This window comes from Nansenia antarctica (genome assembly GCF_963989245.1).
Source record: "Nansenia antarctica genome assembly, chromosome: 2".
NCBI classification, from domain to species: domain Eukaryota; kingdom Metazoa; phylum Chordata; class Actinopteri; order Argentiniformes; family Microstomatidae; genus Nansenia; species Nansenia antarctica.
The window spans coordinates 50,747,351-50,766,492 of NC_137675.1; the positions used below are offsets into that span (position 1 = coordinate 50,747,351).

Consider the following 19,142-nt stretch of genomic DNA (forward strand, 5'->3'; position numbering starts at 1 on the left):
ATTGTGGCAAAGAGGAGGCACTGGTCCAGAATCTGTGAATTTGAACACCTGTTTCTGTGGAAAGAAAAGGTGGCTACTGACTGTAAGGAAAAGGCAAACAGCCAGACAACTCACCACGGGGCTCGGAGGCACAGTAACAATAGTGGTAACAACAACAGGTATTTTATACCAGTGACACATTTCCCCCTGGATCATTGTTCAGTCTGAAGTTACATGCCTCTTAACATGAGGTATTGTTACTGTAATCCACCGTGCTCTGACACCTGATGATCACAATGCCTCGATGCATTACGGTAGAGACAGAAGAACGTTATCGCATCTGACTATGCTCGTCTTGCTAATTTTCACCTGGATTCCTGAATCATTATCTCAACTCTATCGGAGAGCTGCCTTTTAAATGTGATTGACACACGAGGACCCAGGGTGGGCTTACGAACGGACATGAATGAAGTGACACACACATTCAGAACTGAAAATAGACGCAGCCCGCTGTGCGGAAACAATTTAGCCCCAGAATCCCCCTACCCCACCCCCCATCCCACCGGCCTAGGTTTAGATGGTGGCATGGCTAGAGAGGGATCCTTTGGATGGTCCGACAGGCAGGCTGAGAACCCCTAGGGGGTTAGGGGGGTCTAATGGAGAAGAGAGAGAGTGTGTGTGTGTGTGTGTGTGTGTATCAGTGTGTATGTTTGTGTGTGACAGTAGTGTATGTTGGTGTGTGAGAGTGTGCGTGAGAGAGTGTGTGTGTGTATGTGTCTGTGTCTGTGTCTGTGTGTGTGCGTGTGTGTGCGCATGAGCGTGTGTGTGCGTGTGAGTGTGTCTGTGTGCATGTGAGCGTGTATGTGTGTGTTTGTGTCTGTGTCTGTGTGTGTGTGTGTGTGTGTGTTGAGGGCGCGGGGGGGGGGCGTTCTCTTTGAATTTCTCTTTCATCCCTCCTCGTCTCTCGGATGCCAAGCGGAAAGCGACCGAGGGTTTGAAGCCATCCCAGGGGGTCGGGGTGAGTGCCGGGGTATCGAACGAATATTTAAACCAGACGCACTTTGAAGAAACTCCCCGGTCTCTGTGGCCTGACTCGCTTTAGTACTTCTAGGACCTTCTACATCGCTTTAGTACTTCTACATCGCTGTGTTATGGATGTGCATCCTCCTCTGTATTGCGCCATTCCCTCCATGACCTAACCCCCCTCCCTCCCTCCCTCCCTCCCTCCCTCCCCCCCTCCCTCCCTCCCTCCCCCCCCCCGTAGGTGAGTGCCGGCTGCCCATTGGTGTGTGAGTGTCCGGCGGGCCCCCCCTCCTGCCCCCCGGGCATCAGCTCGGTCCCTGACGGGTGTGGCTGCTGTAAGGTGTGCGCCGCCCAGCTCAACCAGGACTGCCACCACGGGCGGCCCTGCGACCACCACAAGGGGCTGGAGTGTAACTATGGCAACGACGTGGGCCGCACCCATGGCATCTGCAGGGGTATGTGTGTATGTAGACCTACGGGGCCGGGCGGGCGGGTGGGTGGGGTTGGCAGGGAGGATGGCATGGTACACCAGTGTTGGGTCGGATGTGGGAATAGATAGTTTCGGGGCGGAGGGGAATTCGGCCTCGGAGCCAAGTGAATGTTGATTCTCTTTGATAGGGGTCTGAGGTCCGAGGCCGGTGCCGTGTTTCAAAGAGAGAGGACCTTCATGAGCCAAATACTAGCTACTGAAAGCCAGGGCCTAGATTTACATAAGTAGCTCGGTTTGCTTGCGCACACACACACACAGACACACACACACACACACACACACACACACACCACACCACACCACACCACACACACACACACACACACACACACACACACACACACACACACACACACACACACAGGTATTTTCATGTAAGCTGTGTGTGTGTGTAGGGGGGTGTTTCTATATAAAGGGGGGTATTTGGGGTGTTGTATGGGGAGTCCCACAGAGGGACTGTTATGGAACGACATTGTAAACAAGTCAAAATTCCTCTCTGGACTAAGAATAGAGCCTCCTTTATAAAACTTTGGGATAGAGTGTCTCTCACTCCCACTCCCTCACCCTCTTTCTCTCTCTCTCCCTCCCTCTCCACTGTCATTTCACATCCGTTTCTCATTTCTCATATGTGCAATTAGATCTCCTGAGCCTCTCAAGTGGTCTGTCCCTCTCCCCCACACTATTGTCTGCTCCACGCATTACCTCATGGGAAGCTCTCAACTTTACCTGAGATCATGTGTTACCAATAGCTTAGCCGTAGGCTAGTAACCTCTGACATCTCAGGCCCTCTACATACAGCCTTAACTATACCTACAGTATCCTTTCACAGGCCCTGCTACAGACAGCCTTAACTAAACCTCTCCTTTCACAGTCCTCTACAGCCTTAACTAAACCTCTCCTTTCACAGTCCTCTACAGCCTTAACTAAACCTCTCCTTTCACAGGCCCTGCTACAGACAGCCTTAACTAAACTAGCCTTAAATAAACTAGCCTTAACTAAACCTCTCTTTTGTCCTCCGTCTCTCCTCACAGCCAAGCTCGAGGGCCGCTCCTGCGAGTACAACGGCCGGATGTACCAGAACGGGGAGAACTTCCGCGCCGGCTGCAAGCACCAGTGCACGTGCATCGACGGGGCGGTGGGCTGCGTGCCCCTGTGCCCCAGCCACGTGCCCCTGGCCTCGCCCTCCTGCCCCGCCCCGCGCCTGGTCAAGGTGTCAGGCCAGTGCTGCCCCAGCCTAGACTGCAACAAGGGGTCCCACCAGGTCCTGCCCCCGGTGCACCGCCCGCAGCCTCCCCCGCCCTACCCGCCGTACCCCTTCATGCCCTACCCATCCTACCCTTACCCCAAGCCCTACCCCAAGCCCTACCCCAAGCCCTACCCCAAACCCTACCCCTACAAACCCAAGGAGACCCTGGGCAACGAGCTGATGGAGGTGGGGCAGAAGAAGAAGTGGGACAGCAAGCCGCCGCGCGGGCACAAGCACCTGGCGGGTAAGAGGGAGGGCGCCGTCTCCACCGCCGCAGTGTCGCCTCAGAGCGCCCGTCTGTCCCCCCCCAGTCCCCCCAGCCCCCCCGCAGCAGCGCGCCATGTTGTGTGTTTTAGCCTTTTAGCCCCCCGACGCACAAACGGCCCCACTGTGTGGCCTCCCGGCGTTCCCCCTGCATCTCCCTGCGTCTGTGTGTATGTGTGTGTGTGTGTGTGTGTGTGTGTGTGTGTGTGTCAGTGTTCGAGTGCGGTGTGTTTTCCACTGGCTCCTTGTGCACCAGAGGCTCACACATACATACACACACACACACACACACGCAAACAGACACACATACACACACCGCTCTCACACAGCACATACCTCTGTCGCCCAGCTTTCCCCTCTCTGTAATCACCCCTCTCTATGCGTCAGTGTTGCCGGTTTGCCGTGAATGAGTCCAGTGTGCTTACATCTCTCTCTCTCGCTCTCTCTCTCTGCCTCTCCTTCTCCCACTCTCTCCCTCTGGCCCTCTTTCCCCTGCTCCCTCTCTCCGTCTCTCTCCGTCTCTCCCTCTCTCTCCAGCGTGGAGGCAGGTGGGGGGGCAGTGTGTGGTCCAGACCACCAGCTGGTCCCAGTGCTCTCGCAGCTGTGGGATGGGCGTGTCTTCCCGCGTCACCAATGACAACGGCCAGTGTAAGCTGGTGAAGGAGACGCGCCTGTGCAACATCCGCCCCTGCAGCTCCATGTCCATCCCTGTCAAGGTAAAGGGGTGTGTGTGTGTGTGTGTGTGTGTGTGTGTGAGTGTGAGCATGTGTGTGACCGTGTGAGCGAGTGTGTGAGTGTGCGAGTGTGAGCGTGTGACCGTGTGAGTGAGTGTGTGAGCGCGCGAGTGTGAGCATGTGAGTGCGCGAGTGTGTGTGTGAGCGTGTGTGTGAGCGTGTGAGTGTGTGTGTGAGTGTGTGTGTGAGCGTGAGCGTGTGAGTGCGTGAGCGAGCGTGTGAGCGTGTGAGCGTGTGAGTGAGTGTGTGAGTGCGTGCATGCATGCGTGACATTCACAATTACATTTTTGACATTTAGCAGACGCCATTTAACAAGTACACTTGTCTGAAGTACGTGAATCATCTATACATAAATCATCATAAGAAAAACAAATCAATGCTAGGACCAGGGGCTATTGGCAGTTGTACTGATAGAAGAAGGAGGGATTACTAACATGGCTCCTACATGGCGTTCTGACAGGTACGGACAGGATGTCTTGGCCATAAAATACAGAATTTGTCTAAACATGAGAAGAAGAAGAAGAAGAAAAAAAACGGCTCTAGTGTGTAGAGAGAGTGTGTCTTTATTTTATGGAGCGTCACGACTATTTCTTTCTTCCCTGGGGAGGTTTTCTCATAGAGATTGACTCTCTGGGGGGCGGCGGTAGCCTCGAGGTTAGAGAGGCCGGCTAGCAATCGCAAGGATTCTGGTTCGATCCCCACCTCAGGAGGGAGCTGCGTGTGCCCTTGAGCAAGGCACTTAACCCCTAATTGCTCCAGGGGCGCCGACTATGGCTGACCCTGTGCCTAGAGAAAAACATACCACATTTCAACAATTGATTAACAAGTTGATAGCATGACAAATAAAATATATACGTATATATTATTTTTTTCTCTCTGTGACGCTGTTTTACTTTCCTCGCTCCGACCGTTTCACCTGACAGTAAAACACATACATGGTTGGCAGCAGTAGTCCTTCCGGTCTGACCCCCCCCCCCCCCCCCAACCTTGTTGGCGTCCTCAGCCCCCCCTGTGTGGTGCTTTCCCCTACACAGCCAGGCTAAAGAGGCTGTGGACAGGACAGGGATGCACTCAGGAGAGGTCACATCCCAACGATATTAATATCAGGGTATAAATGAACTGCCTTGCCCCTGGTACACGCCCCCCAGTGTGGCTGGAGTCCACTCTATTCACAGTGCTGCTGTTGCTGTGGAACTAACAGCCAGCGGAGCGGTGAAATAGCTGAACTGAGCTGTGATGGGGGGAGAAACCAGACAGGCAACATGAGACTACCTATAGAGCAGGCCTGGGCATTATGTCCCATACAAGGCCATTCTGTCCAATACAGGGGCATTATGTCCAAAACATTATGTCCAATACTTGCTTGTACTTGAGCTGCATTTCATTTAGTTTTCCTATAGACTCACTCAAGTCAAACTTGTGGTTGGGGTTCACAGAGTCATTGGCACCTCCAAACTAAGTCTAACGCACCTAAAATAGGTTGAAGTCAGTTGGGCTCATAGGCATCGAACAGTCATGTCGCGCCGGTCTCAGACGCGAGTGGAACATCCAAACTCTCTTCGTCTCACTGTTGCTGCGTGGGCTGAATGTGGAAATGAGTGAGGTTAGCACGCCGAAAACGCATCCGCCCCGTCCCCGACCTCTCCCACTCTCCCCGGGCCTACGTGAGGCGTTAATGGGCCCTTGTGTGGACGAAGCAAAGAGCTCTCTATTCTCCCTCTCCCTCACTTTCTCTCATTTCATCATCCAACACCCTCTAAAACACTCTGCTTCCCTCCCTTCCTTCCTCCATCCCTCCTTTCCAGCGTTTGCGACGGCCTTCGCCAATTGCGAGGGCCCCGTTGCCATGCGGGGTTGCCATGCATCTGTCTGGCTGTGTATCTCCTGGTGTTTTCAGAGTTGTCGTGGGTGTTAATGTGCCACTCTGTCACCTCATAACTTGGATGCCCACCCACTCACTCATCCACCAGCCCAACCCTTCATGATGCCTCTCTCTAGGCCTTGTCTTGTTGTTTTGACCTTTCCTCTGCTTCTCTCTCTTTCTCTGGGCGTCTGCTCTTCGTAGCTGTTTTTAAACACCGTACAGTGCTGTGAAAAAGTATTTGCCCCCTTCCCAATTTTGTCTGTTTTTGCATGTTTGTCACACTTAAATGTTTCAGATCATCAAACCAATTTTAATATTACACAAAGATAACCTGAGTAAATAGAAAATGCAGTTTTTAAATGATGATTTCATGTATTAAGGGAAAAATGCTATCCAACCCTACCTGGCCCTATGTGAAAAAGTGATTGCCCCCCCTTAACAACCAACCAATTAAACGCATTTGTTGGAAAGCTGAGTTCAATTTCACAAGCCACACCCAGGCCTGATTACTGCCAGACCTGTTCAATCAATCTAGAAATCACTTAGGTTATGTTCTCACATGAAAGTCCGAATGGAGACCTGGAGCAAGTGGATGAGTTCGCAACATTGTTGCATAAATTATTTCTCTGATTTGCATTCTCACAGCCCTTCATGTAAACGAAGTAACATACGCAATCGAAGCAACAGACGTGGTAGTTGATTGGTCCGAAAAATTTAGAATTGCCCATTGTCCCTCATCCAGATCAACACGCGTGCGCTGTTGTTTTCCTATGGACTGCGTCGGGCAGCGTTCTCACCAAAAGCGAAGCGAAGCAAAGTGATGGATACGTAGTTTCTAACCGAAGCGAAACCACCCTTTTCAAGCGGAGCATCCGACGGGTATTTGCTCCTGCAGTTACTTCGAATGTGCGTTCTCACCGCTCCAAACGACGCAGAGCAAAGCAAACTTTATCCTAAACTCAGTTTCAAGTGAAGCAAATGTTCTAGTGAGAACACCCCTTTAAATAGAACCTGTCTGACCAAGTGAAGTAGCCTAAAAGATGTTAAAAAGCAGCACATGATGCCTCGATCCAAAGAAATTGAAGAACAGATGAGAAACAAAGTCATTGACATCTATCAGTCTGGAAAGGGTTACAAAGCCATTTCTAAGGCGTTGGGACTCCAGCGAACCACAGTGAGAGACATTATCTACAAATGGAGAACATTTGGAACAGTGGTGAACCTTCCCAGGAGTGGCCGGCCTACCAAAGTTACTCCAGGAGCGCAACGACGACTCATCCAGGAGGTCACAGAAGAACCCAGACGAACATCTAAAGAACTGCAGGCCTCACTTGCCTCAGTTAAGGTCAGTGTTCATTATTCCACAATAAGACTGGGTAAAAATGGCATCCATGGGAAAGTGCCAAGGGGAAAACCACTGCTGAGCAAAAAGAACACAAAGGCTTGTCGCACATTTGCCAAAAACCATCTTGATGACCCCCCAAACTTTTGGGAAAATATTCTGTGGACTGAGTCAAAATTGGACATTTTTGGAAGGTGTGGGTCCCGTTACATTGGGCGTAAACCTAACACAGCATTCCATAATAAAAACATCATAGCAACAGTCAGACATGGAGGTGGTAGTGTGATGGTCTGGGGCTGCTTCGCTGCTTCAGGACCTGGACGACTTGTCATAATTGATGGAATCATGAATTCTGCTCTCTACCAGAAAACCCTGAAGGAGAAAGTCCGGCCATCAGTTCGTGACCTCAAGCTCACTTGGGTTATGCAGAAGGACAATGATCCAAAACACACCAGCAAGTCCATCTCTGAATGGCTCAAGAAAAACAAAATGAAGGTTTTGGAGTAGCCTAGTCAAAGTCTAGACTTAAATCCGATTGAGATGCTATGGTATGACCTTAAACAGGCAGTTCATGCTCGAAGACCCTCCAATGTGGCTGAAACTCATTGCCAGTTATCGCAAACGTTTAGGGGGCAATTACTTTTTCACATGGGTGATATATGTTTTGAATAACTCTTTGACTTCAATAAATGTAATGATCATTTAAAAACTGCATTTTCTATTTACTCTGGTTATCTTTGTGTAACAGACGAAATTGGGAAGGGGGCAAATACTTTTTCACAGCACTGTATGTCAAACTCTGTCACTAGGATGTATTCTATATTAACCCTTCCCCTCTCTCCCTCCCTCCCTCTCCCTCCCTCTCTCTCCCTCTCCCCACAGAAAGGGAGGAAGTGCTCTCGTACCCACAAGGCCCCTGAGCCCCTGCGTCTGTCCTATGCCGGCTGCCGCAGCACCCGTCTCTACCGGCCCAACTACTGCGGCGTGTGTGTGGACGGCCGCTGCTGCTCGCCCCGCCGCACGCGCACCGCCTCCGTGCGCTTCGCCTGCCCGGACGGCGAGCGCTTCGAGAGGTCCGTCATGTTCGTGCAGTCGTGCAAGTGCAGCGACGCCTGCAGCCACCTGAACGAGGCCGCCATGCCCCCCCAGAGGTGGCTCTACGGAGACACACACAAGTTCGTCGACTAACGTCCCCCCCCCCCCCCCCCCATCCTTACCCCTCACACTCTCCCCATGACATTTACACCCCTCCCTCCCTCTCCCTCCCCCCCACTAGCCAACCCGTTGATAGAGTAGCAGTTGTAAGTTGTATCTTTGATTAGATGCTAGCCCAGGTGCACAGATCGCCACGTCTCCCCCTCCCCCCTTCCTGTTTGGGAGAACTGTGAGAAGAATGAATCCGATTTGCGCTCTGGATAGAGAGGAGTTGACTTGTGCCGGCCTTAAAGTAGAGACACTCGGTCCATTGGGGCTCAACCGGAATCACCACAGTGTGTAAATAGGTAAACATGGATGTGACCGACCGGCCACCATTTTGTCACTCACCACGCACTCCTGAACTCTGGGACTGAACCCGCACTGTGGGGACGATAGAGAGAGGTGGTACTGGTACACACACACACACACACACAATGTAGACTACTTATTACCCAACTGCTGCACACACCCAGTAGACTGGTGGATTTCGGGGTACGGTGGGAGGAGATGGAGGTGTTCAACAACATCATGGTGGCTGACTGTGAGCGATGACACGATGGTCAAGCAGGTCTGATTCTGAGAGGAAGGAGAATCAGACCCAAATCAAACCTTCAGTTGACTTCTTAATTAGATATCTGAGAAAGAAACCAATGAAGACATGGAAAAAAAAAAGGTCACCCGACAAGATCACCAGATGATAACTGCTCTGGAAGGATGTTTGTGTTTGTAATGGTATTTATTCCAAGGTATTTATTGCTGTGACAGAGACGATGATGACACGGTGGCGGCCAGCGAGTGAAGCGTTGCTGCGATGCTTGGAGCTTGGCGTAGTGTGGCAGGAGGGGAGAGGCGTGGGGGAGGGGGGGGTCATGGGTTGGGGCTGAGAGAAGAGGGACAAAACAGCTGAGAGCTGTCAGCAGAGACAGAACAGCTTTGACAGATCTGGGACTTAACCCCGGGTCACATCGGCGTTCAGCAGACAGCCCCCCCCCATCACCTGAGCAATGACGGACAACGCCTCGGGGAGGGATGTTATGTCTAGAGGAAGGGACAGACCTGAACCTGTTGGCTGAGGCTTGACGTGTGTGTGTGGGAGTGGGCGAAAGGTCGAAGGTGGTGTACACAGCTGGACCCATCTCCTTAACTGCCTCTGCTTTGCCTCGACACCCCCCCCCCCCCCCCCCCCCAACCCCCCCGCCCTCCGAAAAGTGAGACATTCACCAAAAGCGAGAGAAACAGGTCTACGAGATTCTGGCGTCGAGAAGTCGTTGACTCGCTGATTCGAAACAAATTACAATCCTGGCTCTCGAGAGGCGGCGAGAGAGCCTCAGCCTCTGGTTTGTTATAAAAATAATAATAAAAAAAACCCGCATGGGTTACGAAGTAAACATGTAATTTGTGAGTAGCGGGTGGAACCGTTTTGGGACCCGTGTTCTGGCCTGTAATCTAGCGACTGATCCAGGATTCTCAACAACACGACATGCTCGCTCATGTCGCTTCATGTTTATGCGGCGTCTATTTCGGAACACTGCCGTAGAAGGGCCCCGAGATCCTGACGATGACATGGGCCTCGTTAAAAAACGACTGTAAGAGAACATAAGGACACTTACAAAGGGGTCAGGGGTCAGAGGTGGGGTTAATCCCACAGGACCTCCGAGGACACGTGTGTGTCGTTGGCCTGTAAGCGCCTCTTAGTGATCAGCAACCCTCACCCTTGTTTGAGGAGAGTTGGTTGTACTGTTCTATATAGAGATCAGCAACCCTCACCCTTGTTTGAGGAGAGTTGGTTGGTAGTATTTTTCTATATAGAGATCAACAGCCATAACCCTTGTTTGAGGAGGGTTAGTTGGTTGTATTGATCTATATAGAGATCAGCAACCCTAGCCCTTGTTTGAGGAGAGTTGGTTGTAATTGTTCTATATTGGTGAGACCTAGACCCTCTTTAGTGGGTAACTCACCAAGTTCTCCCTTATTAGGACTTGGGATTCAAATTCATGCACCTTAGCAGATCTGTTCATGACAGTCTCTAAATGGAGGGTTTAGGGTTAAGGAGATGTATGGATACGGAGAGATGGGTCTCGTCTAATCAGCATGCCCTTCTTTTTCTTCGACTCAATGAGAAGTATTACTGAGAGTTCAAGTGTTGAAGTCCATTTTACATTGTAGTCCATGAGAGAGCTCTGTGTATTTTTTCTTATTCTAAGATATTTTTTGTTGTTGTACAATCTTCATGCCAGATCAGGCTTTCATATGCTGTTTCTAAACACACAAACTCTTTTTGGGAACTTCACACTTTATAAAAAGGGGGGGGAAAGACATTTTTGACTTTAAATGTTAACTGATGTGTTATACACTGCCTTTGCTTTGTTGCCTATGTAGATTGTGGTTTGATAAGTCTGTAGTTTTAATACTGGACACTATAGAGCAGCTATGTACAGATGCATCATTTTGTTTGTAGAGTTTATCTGCTGTATTCGGGCCAATCTATTATAATGAGTTATTATAACCAATGAACCAGTCCATGTATACAAGCACTGATGTCATGTCTGGGTTTAGCTAGTGAGCCCATGTTCAAATCATGTGAATGAATACCAGAATGTGTAAGCAAATGTTCTGCGAAATACTCCACTCAAACAAACTGTCATGTACTTTCAACCCCTAAAAAGAATGATGTAAGCCTAAATGTACATGTTTCATCCCAACTTTGATTCACTGGCCAACTGAGTTCATGCTGCATTTGGAATAAAGAATTTGTTTCACTGTTCCATCCGGAGTGTTGAGAAGTTGCACCTGTTTCTCTAAAGATAGCAGGGGAAGTGTGGCTCAAACACAAACACTGAGCTGAGGCCAATTATCATTGATATGTTTTCCTTTATGATGGGGGGGGGGTTATGACCCTATTATGCCTGTATAAATAATTTTTCCATTAGGCAGATATTCGCTTCCCTAATGGAGGGATGCCATGGTCACCCTAGACTGATGTAAATAGAGCTATGCTGCCCAGCGCCAGGCATGAGTCACTGGACTGCATGGAGTTCCTCTGTGCCATGGTTCCTTTCTCAGCTTAGTCTAGGACCAATAGACATATACAGAGGCCTATCTAGAAGATGATGTGTGAGTGAAGAACAGTGGTATGTGGTCACACACACACCTACTGCTTTGAGTAACCAACATTAATATTCACCCTTCTGTCTGGAGGCAGACAGTCATGCAAACATTATTCCAAGCAAAAGCAAAAACATGAATAATAAAAAGTGCAACAATGAAGTGGAGTTTTATAAAAAGGTTTTAATTTCATTGACCAAAAACAAACTATGATAAGACAAGAATTTTAAACTGGACAACCCCCAAAGAGATACATTAAAATAAAGTTTAAAAAAATGCTTGGTGAACAAAGTCAAGGAGCTGAGCTTTAAAAGAAACCATTAGGGCTTCCATCCAAATACGGACGCAGAGATTCAAGGGTAGGGGACGACGACGATTCTGCTGGGCTTGAAGACTCATCTGGACTGTTCGACTGGTGAAAGAAAAAGCGGGAGAGATGAGTCACAGCGTCCCTAAGACCGTTGCATCAATCACTAGTAACAGCTGGGCATTCCAGCTTTTTCACAGATGGGTTAAATATGTACAGGAGGGGGATATCCTCTCCAGTTACACGGCAATCCGATTGTTGCCTCGTCACCACCATCAACCGACGAGTTATTATGCCAGCCAATTATCTGGGGGGCAACCATGAGCTGACAAGATCCTCGCAGCCTTTCAGGCTGGGCTTTACAGACCGCTTACAATTAACAGGGGTGGAATACCCAACAGAACACATGGGGACATTAAGGAGGTTATGACAGTAAATCTACTCGCCCCCCCCCCCTCGCCAATACATTCTACACATGCTTACACGCATCCGCCCCTACCATCAAGCACAATTGAGCAAGATATACAGGCAGCAAAGACATGGCCAAAAAAAACATTGTTACATGGAAGATGGGAAGTGGATCCAGAGACAAGCGGGGGACTCGAAGGGCCGGGCTGAGGAAGGAGACTTACTGTAAGTGGAGATATCGATCTCTTCGGGCAGCTCCGCCACGTTGACCTCGAAGCGGTCCTGCACGTCGTTCAGGGTCTTGGCGTCAGTCTCGTCGGATACGAAGGTCACGGCCAGGCCTTTGGTCCCAAACCTGCCAGCACGGGCCACCTGAGGGACGGGGGGGGGGGGGGAAGGTTATATATGGGTAACGAGGCCGGAAGCTGTGCTTCTTTTGGAGATGTAAGACAGACCGTTACACGCTAAGTTGAGAGGTTCTTTGAGACCAAGATTAAGACGTTCGCTAACATTCAAAGCTCGTCGGTTTACTCAAGTCAGCGTCCGATCGGGCGTTTAGAACAAAGAGACGCGCACCGTGGGCACTTCTGTTCAGTCTGGCTCACCCTGTGCAGGTATGTGTCGGAATCCTCAGGCATGTCGTAGTTGAAGACAATGTTGACTCGCTCGATGTCCATCCCTCGGCCAAACAGGTTGGTAGCCACCAAGATCCTCCTCTGGAAGTCCTTGAACTGCTGGTACCGGGACAGCCTAGTAGGGACATGGGGAGAGTCAGGGGGTTTAGCAACACAGCTGCTGTAGGTATTACAGAGTCTGGGCCCCTTTGAAGGGAACAATGTGTTGAGTGAATTGATGAGGCTTTGGGCTCCATAAACATTGTAAGCATTTGGAGGCTCAATTGAATGAGCTGTGTGTGAGAGACGTGTGTGTGTGTGTGTGTGAGAGAGGGAGAGGGAGACTGACCTCTCCTCCTGAGCCATGCCTCTGTGGATGGCAATAGCAGGGAAGTTCTGCTCCACCAGCAGCTGAGACAGAGCCACACAGCGCTGGACTGACTTGACAAAGATCACCACCTAGAGGATAAAGGGATGCATTACAACTCCACTCAAAACAGAATCACCAAACCTACTGACAAAATGTTGTTGTTTTTTATTTAAAAACAAAATGCATACGATGTAGCTCTTTCCCCCCCCCCCCCCAGCTTATCTTTGGGGGTCTATGGTTTGGTGCTAGATCATATTGTGTGTACTGCATTTATTGTGAAGGGCTGTGACATTTGTCCATATATACACACAGACCTTTAAGTGGCCTCTCTGAGTTTACCTGGTTGAACTCGAGGACGTCCAGCAGGTCGAAGAGCTTGCGGTTCTTCTCGCTGTCCTTCAGCTTGCAGTAGTACTGCTGCAGGCCGTGGAGCGTCAGCTTGGTCTCATCGTCCACAAACACCTCCATGGGCTGAGGAGAGAAGGGCCAGACAGTCAACTTCTGAACCAGTCGTCTAAATCTAAGAGACTCAGGAAGTACACGGTCCTCAGGTCCTGTACCAGCAGGCTACAGAAGAGCTTCCTTCACAGAGCTGTCACTCTGATAAACAATTCCCACCTCCACAGTTGTCTAAATGCACTACAGGGAGAGCGGTCAATACTCTACGAAGTGATTCACTCGCAAACATATCCCCAGTGGACATTATCTATAGACAAAATTAAGCGGTTTTCTGACTGGCATTGAGGATAAAGTCTCAAATGTTAACATTTGTGTGACACCTGCTTTCATGTCGGACCAAAAAGTCCAGATGCAAGTGTCAATCCAGGACTTTTTTTTTTTTAAAGTTGTTTTTTCTGAGTGGGGCAGTCCCACTATACTCATTTTTTAATGACGATATAGTATAGATTATGACAGGAAGGATGGGTGAGAGAGAGAAGGGATGACATGCAGGATATGTCCGCGGCTGGAATCGAACCGGGAGCCCTGCGGTACATGGTCAACGCTTAATCCACTACGCCACCTAAGCGTCCCAATCCAGGACTTTTCTAGGGAATCCAAGTTATACTTGGGATTCCAAGTAACTAACCTCGTCCCAGGGCTACCGTACACACAGTGCTATAGATCTGGAATAACAACGACTTAAACCTGGCCTAAGTGGGAGTGAAGTTACTGAACAGAGTATGTTGATGTCAGCTAATCACACAGCGCTGCGAGGCGTAGCTCTGAATCACTGACAATCTTACTATTGGCTTAATAAAGGTCAGGTTTAATACGTTCGTCCACCAGACCTTTGGGCGGAAGTGTCTGGGAACGAGAACAGGAGAATCTCAACTCCTAACATCATAAGCTATGGGAGTGCTAACCCCCCCCCCCCAGTGCTGTACTTACATCCTGCATGAATTTGCGGCAGACCGGCCGGATCTCCTTGCTGAGGGTGGCGCTGAACATCATACACTGCTTCTCGTGGGGCGTGAGCCTGAAGATGTCCTGCACGTCACGCCTCATGTCTGGAACATTAGAGAGAAAATCCAATCAATCTCAGACTTCTCCCATTCAAGACATACTATTGATACGACATCCATTGATTCTGGATGAGTTACACTAACGTGCAATTAGGAAATCTAGTGTCATCAAGACATCAAAAAGCATCAAAAATAGCAAATGACAAATGAGCATAACCCCACCTAGCTGCTCCAGCATCTTGTCACACTCATCCAGGACAAAGTGCTTGACGTTCTTCAGGTTGAGGGTCTTGTTGCGGATGAGGGCAAGGATGCGGCCGGGCGTTCCCACCACGATGTGAGGGCAGTTCTTCTTCAGCACGTCCTCGTCCTTCTTGATGGACATGCCCCCGAAGAACACGGCGGCCTTGACTGTGGGCATGTACTTGGAGAAGCGCTCGTACTCTTTGCTGATCTGGAAGGCCAGCTCTCGCGTGTGGCACATGACGAGCACTGACACCTGGGAAAGAGAGAGGGGTGTTGCAGGTTAACAGGTTACCCGTTTGTCAGCGCAATTTGATTCTAATACATTTACATTTTTGGCATTTAGCAGACGCCTTATTCCAAAGCGACTTACAATCAATACATTTGACTAAGCAAGTGAATCATCAATCCACCAGTCGTATCAGAAAGAATAATCGAGCTCAGGCCAGGGGCCATTGGCAGTCTCAGTGATAGAAGGAAAACGTTTATATATATAGACACTGGAGAACAGAGACACTACAAGGGGGGCAGTAGAAGTCATAGGGTACACAGTAGGGGTGTAACGGATCACGGAAATTCCGTGATCCGTTCGGATCGCCCTCCACGGTTCGGAACGCATGTGTACCGCGGATCAATTGCAAAATGTTAACAAGTAATATTATATTACTTAATATCTATTGTAAATCACAATGTAGAGTTGCCATGAAAAGATAGACGCGACAGTTGCGGGCTTTGTTTGACTCTAAAGCGCAACGATAGGTTGAGAATGCGAAAGAAAAAGAATCTGTTGTTTGCTCACTACGCGTGAAACTGGGAATCCACAACAACAAGGCTGCGTTCGTAAATCCGCTCTGGAATCTGATCAGCGCTCAAGGAACGCCTCTTGTCCAATCAAATTACTTGGTCGCTTTATGACGTCGGACCCAGTGTGCGCTCCGGCGCTCTCAAAGCGAATTTACGAACGCGGCCCAAGTGTGTCATGTTACGTTGTTCGGCGGAGAAGAACTCAAAATGCCTCCCTCGTCATTTAAATCCCATGTATGGGAGCACTTTGGCTTCTCTGTCAACTATGACGGGAGGCACGAAAAAGGTAGCTCGACAACTTCTGATAATGTAGGCATTTTTTTCATACCATGTTCAAAATAAGGGTTCACTTTATTATTTAGTTAAAAGTGGTATAAAACATGTTTATTCATCTGCTTTAAAGAGCCCAGTGACTCACTGCTGCAACCAGGCGCCTCCTCCCTCTCTCCTATCATTTAAATTGAGTGTATTTCAGTATAATTATGTAGAATATGTTATATATATATATGTGTATATATATATATATATATATATATTACCAGTTTTGACATCTAGAATGTTGTTGGTTTTTGTCACATAGTAAAAGTGGTGTTTTTACAGAATTCAAGGAAAAAGCAGTTTTTATAAAAAACAAAAATGTTTTGTGTTGATCCGAAAAATGATCCGATCCGTGACTCAAAAACCGTGACACGATCCGATCCGTGAGTTAGGTGATCCGTTACACCCCTAGTACACAGTAAAGGGGAAAAGCGGGTGTCTCAGGAGGAGCAGTTAAAGTGTAACCTGAAGAGATGGGTCTTCAGTAATAAACATTTAAATGGAAGAAGTTTTGCTCTTAACCTTTCATTAGGAGGTTATTCTTACTGATGATTAAAGCAAAAAATAAAAGCACTGTAATAAATCTTATTTCAAAGAATCATGTCCTGTGTGAAGTACTGACCTGTCCGTCCACAGGCTCGATCTGCTGTAGTGTGGCGAGCACGAACACGGCTGTCTTACCCATACCAGACTTGGCCTGGCACAGGATGTCCATCCCCAGGATGGCCTGAGGGATGCACTCGTGTTGGACTGGGGGGGAAGAGGGTCATATGTTTAATACTGGGGCATTCACAAACATGCAAGGCAAGTTTATTTGTATAGCACATTTCATACAACAGGGGCAATTCAAAGTGCAACAAGCATGAAAGACAATGATAGTCTGGACAGAATATCCATTGTGTCTAGTTTCGGCCATCAAAATCCACAAGTGGGCCATCACCTGATGGCCACTCATTTATAATCATTCACCGATGTCCTCCACTCAATGTCTACTAACTACACAAACACCGCAATCAGCTATTCAAGCCCTTCGTTCGTACTCCTCCCACCCCTTTTCCACCACCCACTCTAGACACGCTTTAAACATTTCTTTGCTTGAAAGCCTGCACAGCTCAGACCAGTCCAGTGCTTCCATTTCACCTAACAAGGATACTCCACTTTCAAATACACATCTCCCCTCCCAGGTGTGCCGCCCCGTGTACTCACCTTCGGAGGGATGCTCAAAGCCACAGTCGACGATGGCGCGGAGCAGCTCGGGCTTGAGCAGGAAGTCCCTGAACCCGGAGCTGTGGATGGAGACGTAGGAGCCCTTCACCTCCTTCTTGCCGGCCGGGGCCGCCGTCTCAGGCGCTCCCTGCGGCTCCTCGTCCTCTTCATAGTCGAGCAGCTCGTTGTCAACGTCATTCTCTGCCATACTGTTCTGTGAGAAAGAAAGGGGGGGAGGATGATATATAATGTAATATTATAATGTAGCCGTTAATCCAGGCCAGGTGAGATTTTGAAAGGGAGCCCTGGCGAAGAGGCAACAGCAGCAATAATGTCTGGCTGTTCACACCTGCTACCCCCCCATGTAGCCCCCTACCACACACAAACACACTACATTGTTATAGATAGAGCTACGATGACCGTTTATTAATTACTCGACGGGGTGGAATAATAGACGGCCCTGTTCTAAATGGACATACAGACACGACCATCATAACACAGTACTATGTATATATACTATGTATACTACCTACGACGGATGGGAAAGCTGTCGCCGGTTGCCAGTCGGGGCCTTCTCATCCAACCAAGCCAGCCAGGACCACTACAAGTCTCTCTACTAGAGGATCTAGCCTGTGGCCCAAAGCGAGTCGCTAGAGGCTCAACGTCAACAGCCCAACTACTGATTTACAAACATGAACAACATCAGCTACACCAGACATATCGCAGTATTAGGTTAATGACTGGAAGCGTCTGAGTGAGTGTCGCTGGCATCCGTAGCGGACTATGCTAAGCTAATGGAAACAATGAGATCCGGCTCCGTTCAGGAACGGTAATGTAGCTTAGCTGGCTACGTTAGCTAAACAAACGACTCAACGTGACTCACATTGAACGACGAACACGCTCTGATCATATGTCGCCGTTGCGGAGTTGTCACAATGTTATGGTTTACTCTGATCGCAGAGCTTTGCACGATTTGAGCCATTTGGACCGGACAAGTCTTCATGTCCCTGCAGCTGGCTACTAGCTCACGAAGCAAACCTGACAAACCGGATTAAAAATGACAAATGTTTTATCATCTGTTCCAGGAAAAGCATTTAGGGCGCACTTAACCGTGTATCACGAATAAACTGAGACGTTGTGATAAAGTCAGAATGCCTTCAGAATCAATCATGTTGCCGACTTACCTTGTGGTTGTGTTAGATCTCAACCTCCGTAAAATGCTCGTCAACACCACGTGGGAAGGCCTCGGTTTATACGACTACCCGGAACTACCGCCTCCATAAAATGCAGCCATATCATTGGTGGAATTACGCGTCGATTTGCGCAACCTACTTTTAATCTGTTCAGGATTGGACAAGACAGCCTGCCAATCACCAGTCGGACACAGTAAAGTAGAAGACCAGAAAGAAGCGGGATTGGTCCGGGATTGATACTGGAATGGTGTAAATAGATTGGTTGAGCCTAGTTTTGGGGCCAGCCGCCAGACTGTTTACTAACCCTAGCCTTATTAGCGATAACAGTATATCAATATCTATCTCACACGCACATGCACTCACACACTTACTCATTATTATTATTATTATTATTATTATTATTATGACATTGCACTGCAAATTAATATTGTTTGATTGTTGCGTTATTCAGGAATTGATTACCCTAAAGCATTTCTTTACATTGTATCCTGTATATTGTGTAAATGACAATTGATTTGAATTGATTTGACCTAACCCTAGCCGTAACACTTCCCAACCCTAACCTTTAGCCCTAACACACACACACACACACACACACACACACACACACACACACACACACACACACACACACACACACACACACACACACACACACACACACACACACACACACACACACACAGTAGTAACTATGTGGAGATCAGAGCCATACTACGTAGAGAAAGAGCATTCTTTGTAAAGATTGATGTTCCTGTTTTTCAGGAATCCATACCTTCTCTCCAACCACACCTCCTTCTTCAATATGTAAAAGTATTCTGCTTCTCCTGAGGTCTTCCATTCCTGGTTGGTATTTAGATTACATTAGATTCAACTTTATTGTCATTGACAGAGTACAAGTACTAAGACAACAAAACATATAGCTTGGCATCTAAACAGGTGGAAATCGTAGCATAGTGCAAAATACAGGAT

The 19,142-nt window shown here is 48.6% G+C and overlaps 2 protein-coding genes across 2 annotated transcripts in view; one reads left to right on the forward strand and one right to left on the reverse strand.

The window, feature by feature from the left end:
- Positions 1-8,130, forward strand: part of LOC308150240 (CCN family member 1) — a gene marked incomplete at both ends in the record, with an annotated part of 8,466 nt that extends 336 nt beyond the window's left edge. The window contains 4 exons of the mRNA XM_080523092.1: positions 1,244-1,457; positions 2,524-2,982; positions 3,540-3,718; positions 7,825-8,130. Coding sequence (XP_080379218.1) covers positions 1,244-1,457; positions 2,524-2,982; positions 3,540-3,718; positions 7,825-8,130 — 1,158 coding nt within the window. The remainder of the gene's footprint in view (positions 1-1,243; positions 1,458-2,523; positions 2,983-3,539; positions 3,719-7,824) is intronic.
- Positions 8,131-11,407: 3,277 nt separating this feature from the next.
- On the reverse strand, positions 11,408-18,226 carry ddx39ab (DEAD (Asp-Glu-Ala-Asp) box polypeptide 39Ab). The gene is made up of 10 exons (XM_080550653.1): positions 18,162-18,226; positions 16,978-17,191; positions 16,394-16,521; positions 14,629-14,905; positions 14,333-14,451; positions 13,283-13,414; positions 12,923-13,032; positions 12,565-12,709; positions 12,184-12,331; positions 11,408-11,656 (listed from the first exon to the last, which is right to left on the reverse strand). The coding sequence occupies exons 2-10, from the start codon at positions 17,183-17,185 to the stop codon at positions 11,640-11,642; spliced, it is 1,284 nt and encodes a 427-aa protein (XP_080406779.1). The 5' UTR covers positions 17,186-17,191; positions 18,162-18,226; the 3' UTR covers positions 11,408-11,639.
- Positions 18,227-19,142: the final 916 nt, after the last annotated feature.

Excerpts from the sequence above, each read along its gene's own strand:
- ddx39ab (XM_080550653.1), bottom strand. The coding sequence starts at position 17,185 with ATGGCAGAGAATGACGTTGACAACGAGCTGCTCGACTATGAAGAGGAC. Across the intron at positions 13,033-13,282 it reads ACGTCCTCGAGTTCAACCAG|GTGGTGATCTTTGTCAAGTC; the intron begins GTAAACTCAGAG and ends TTTATCCTCTAG. Across the intron at positions 12,710-12,922 it reads GGCATGGCTCAGGAGGAGAG|GCTGTCCCGGTACCAGCAGT; the intron begins GTCAGTCTCCCT and ends TGTCCCTACTAG.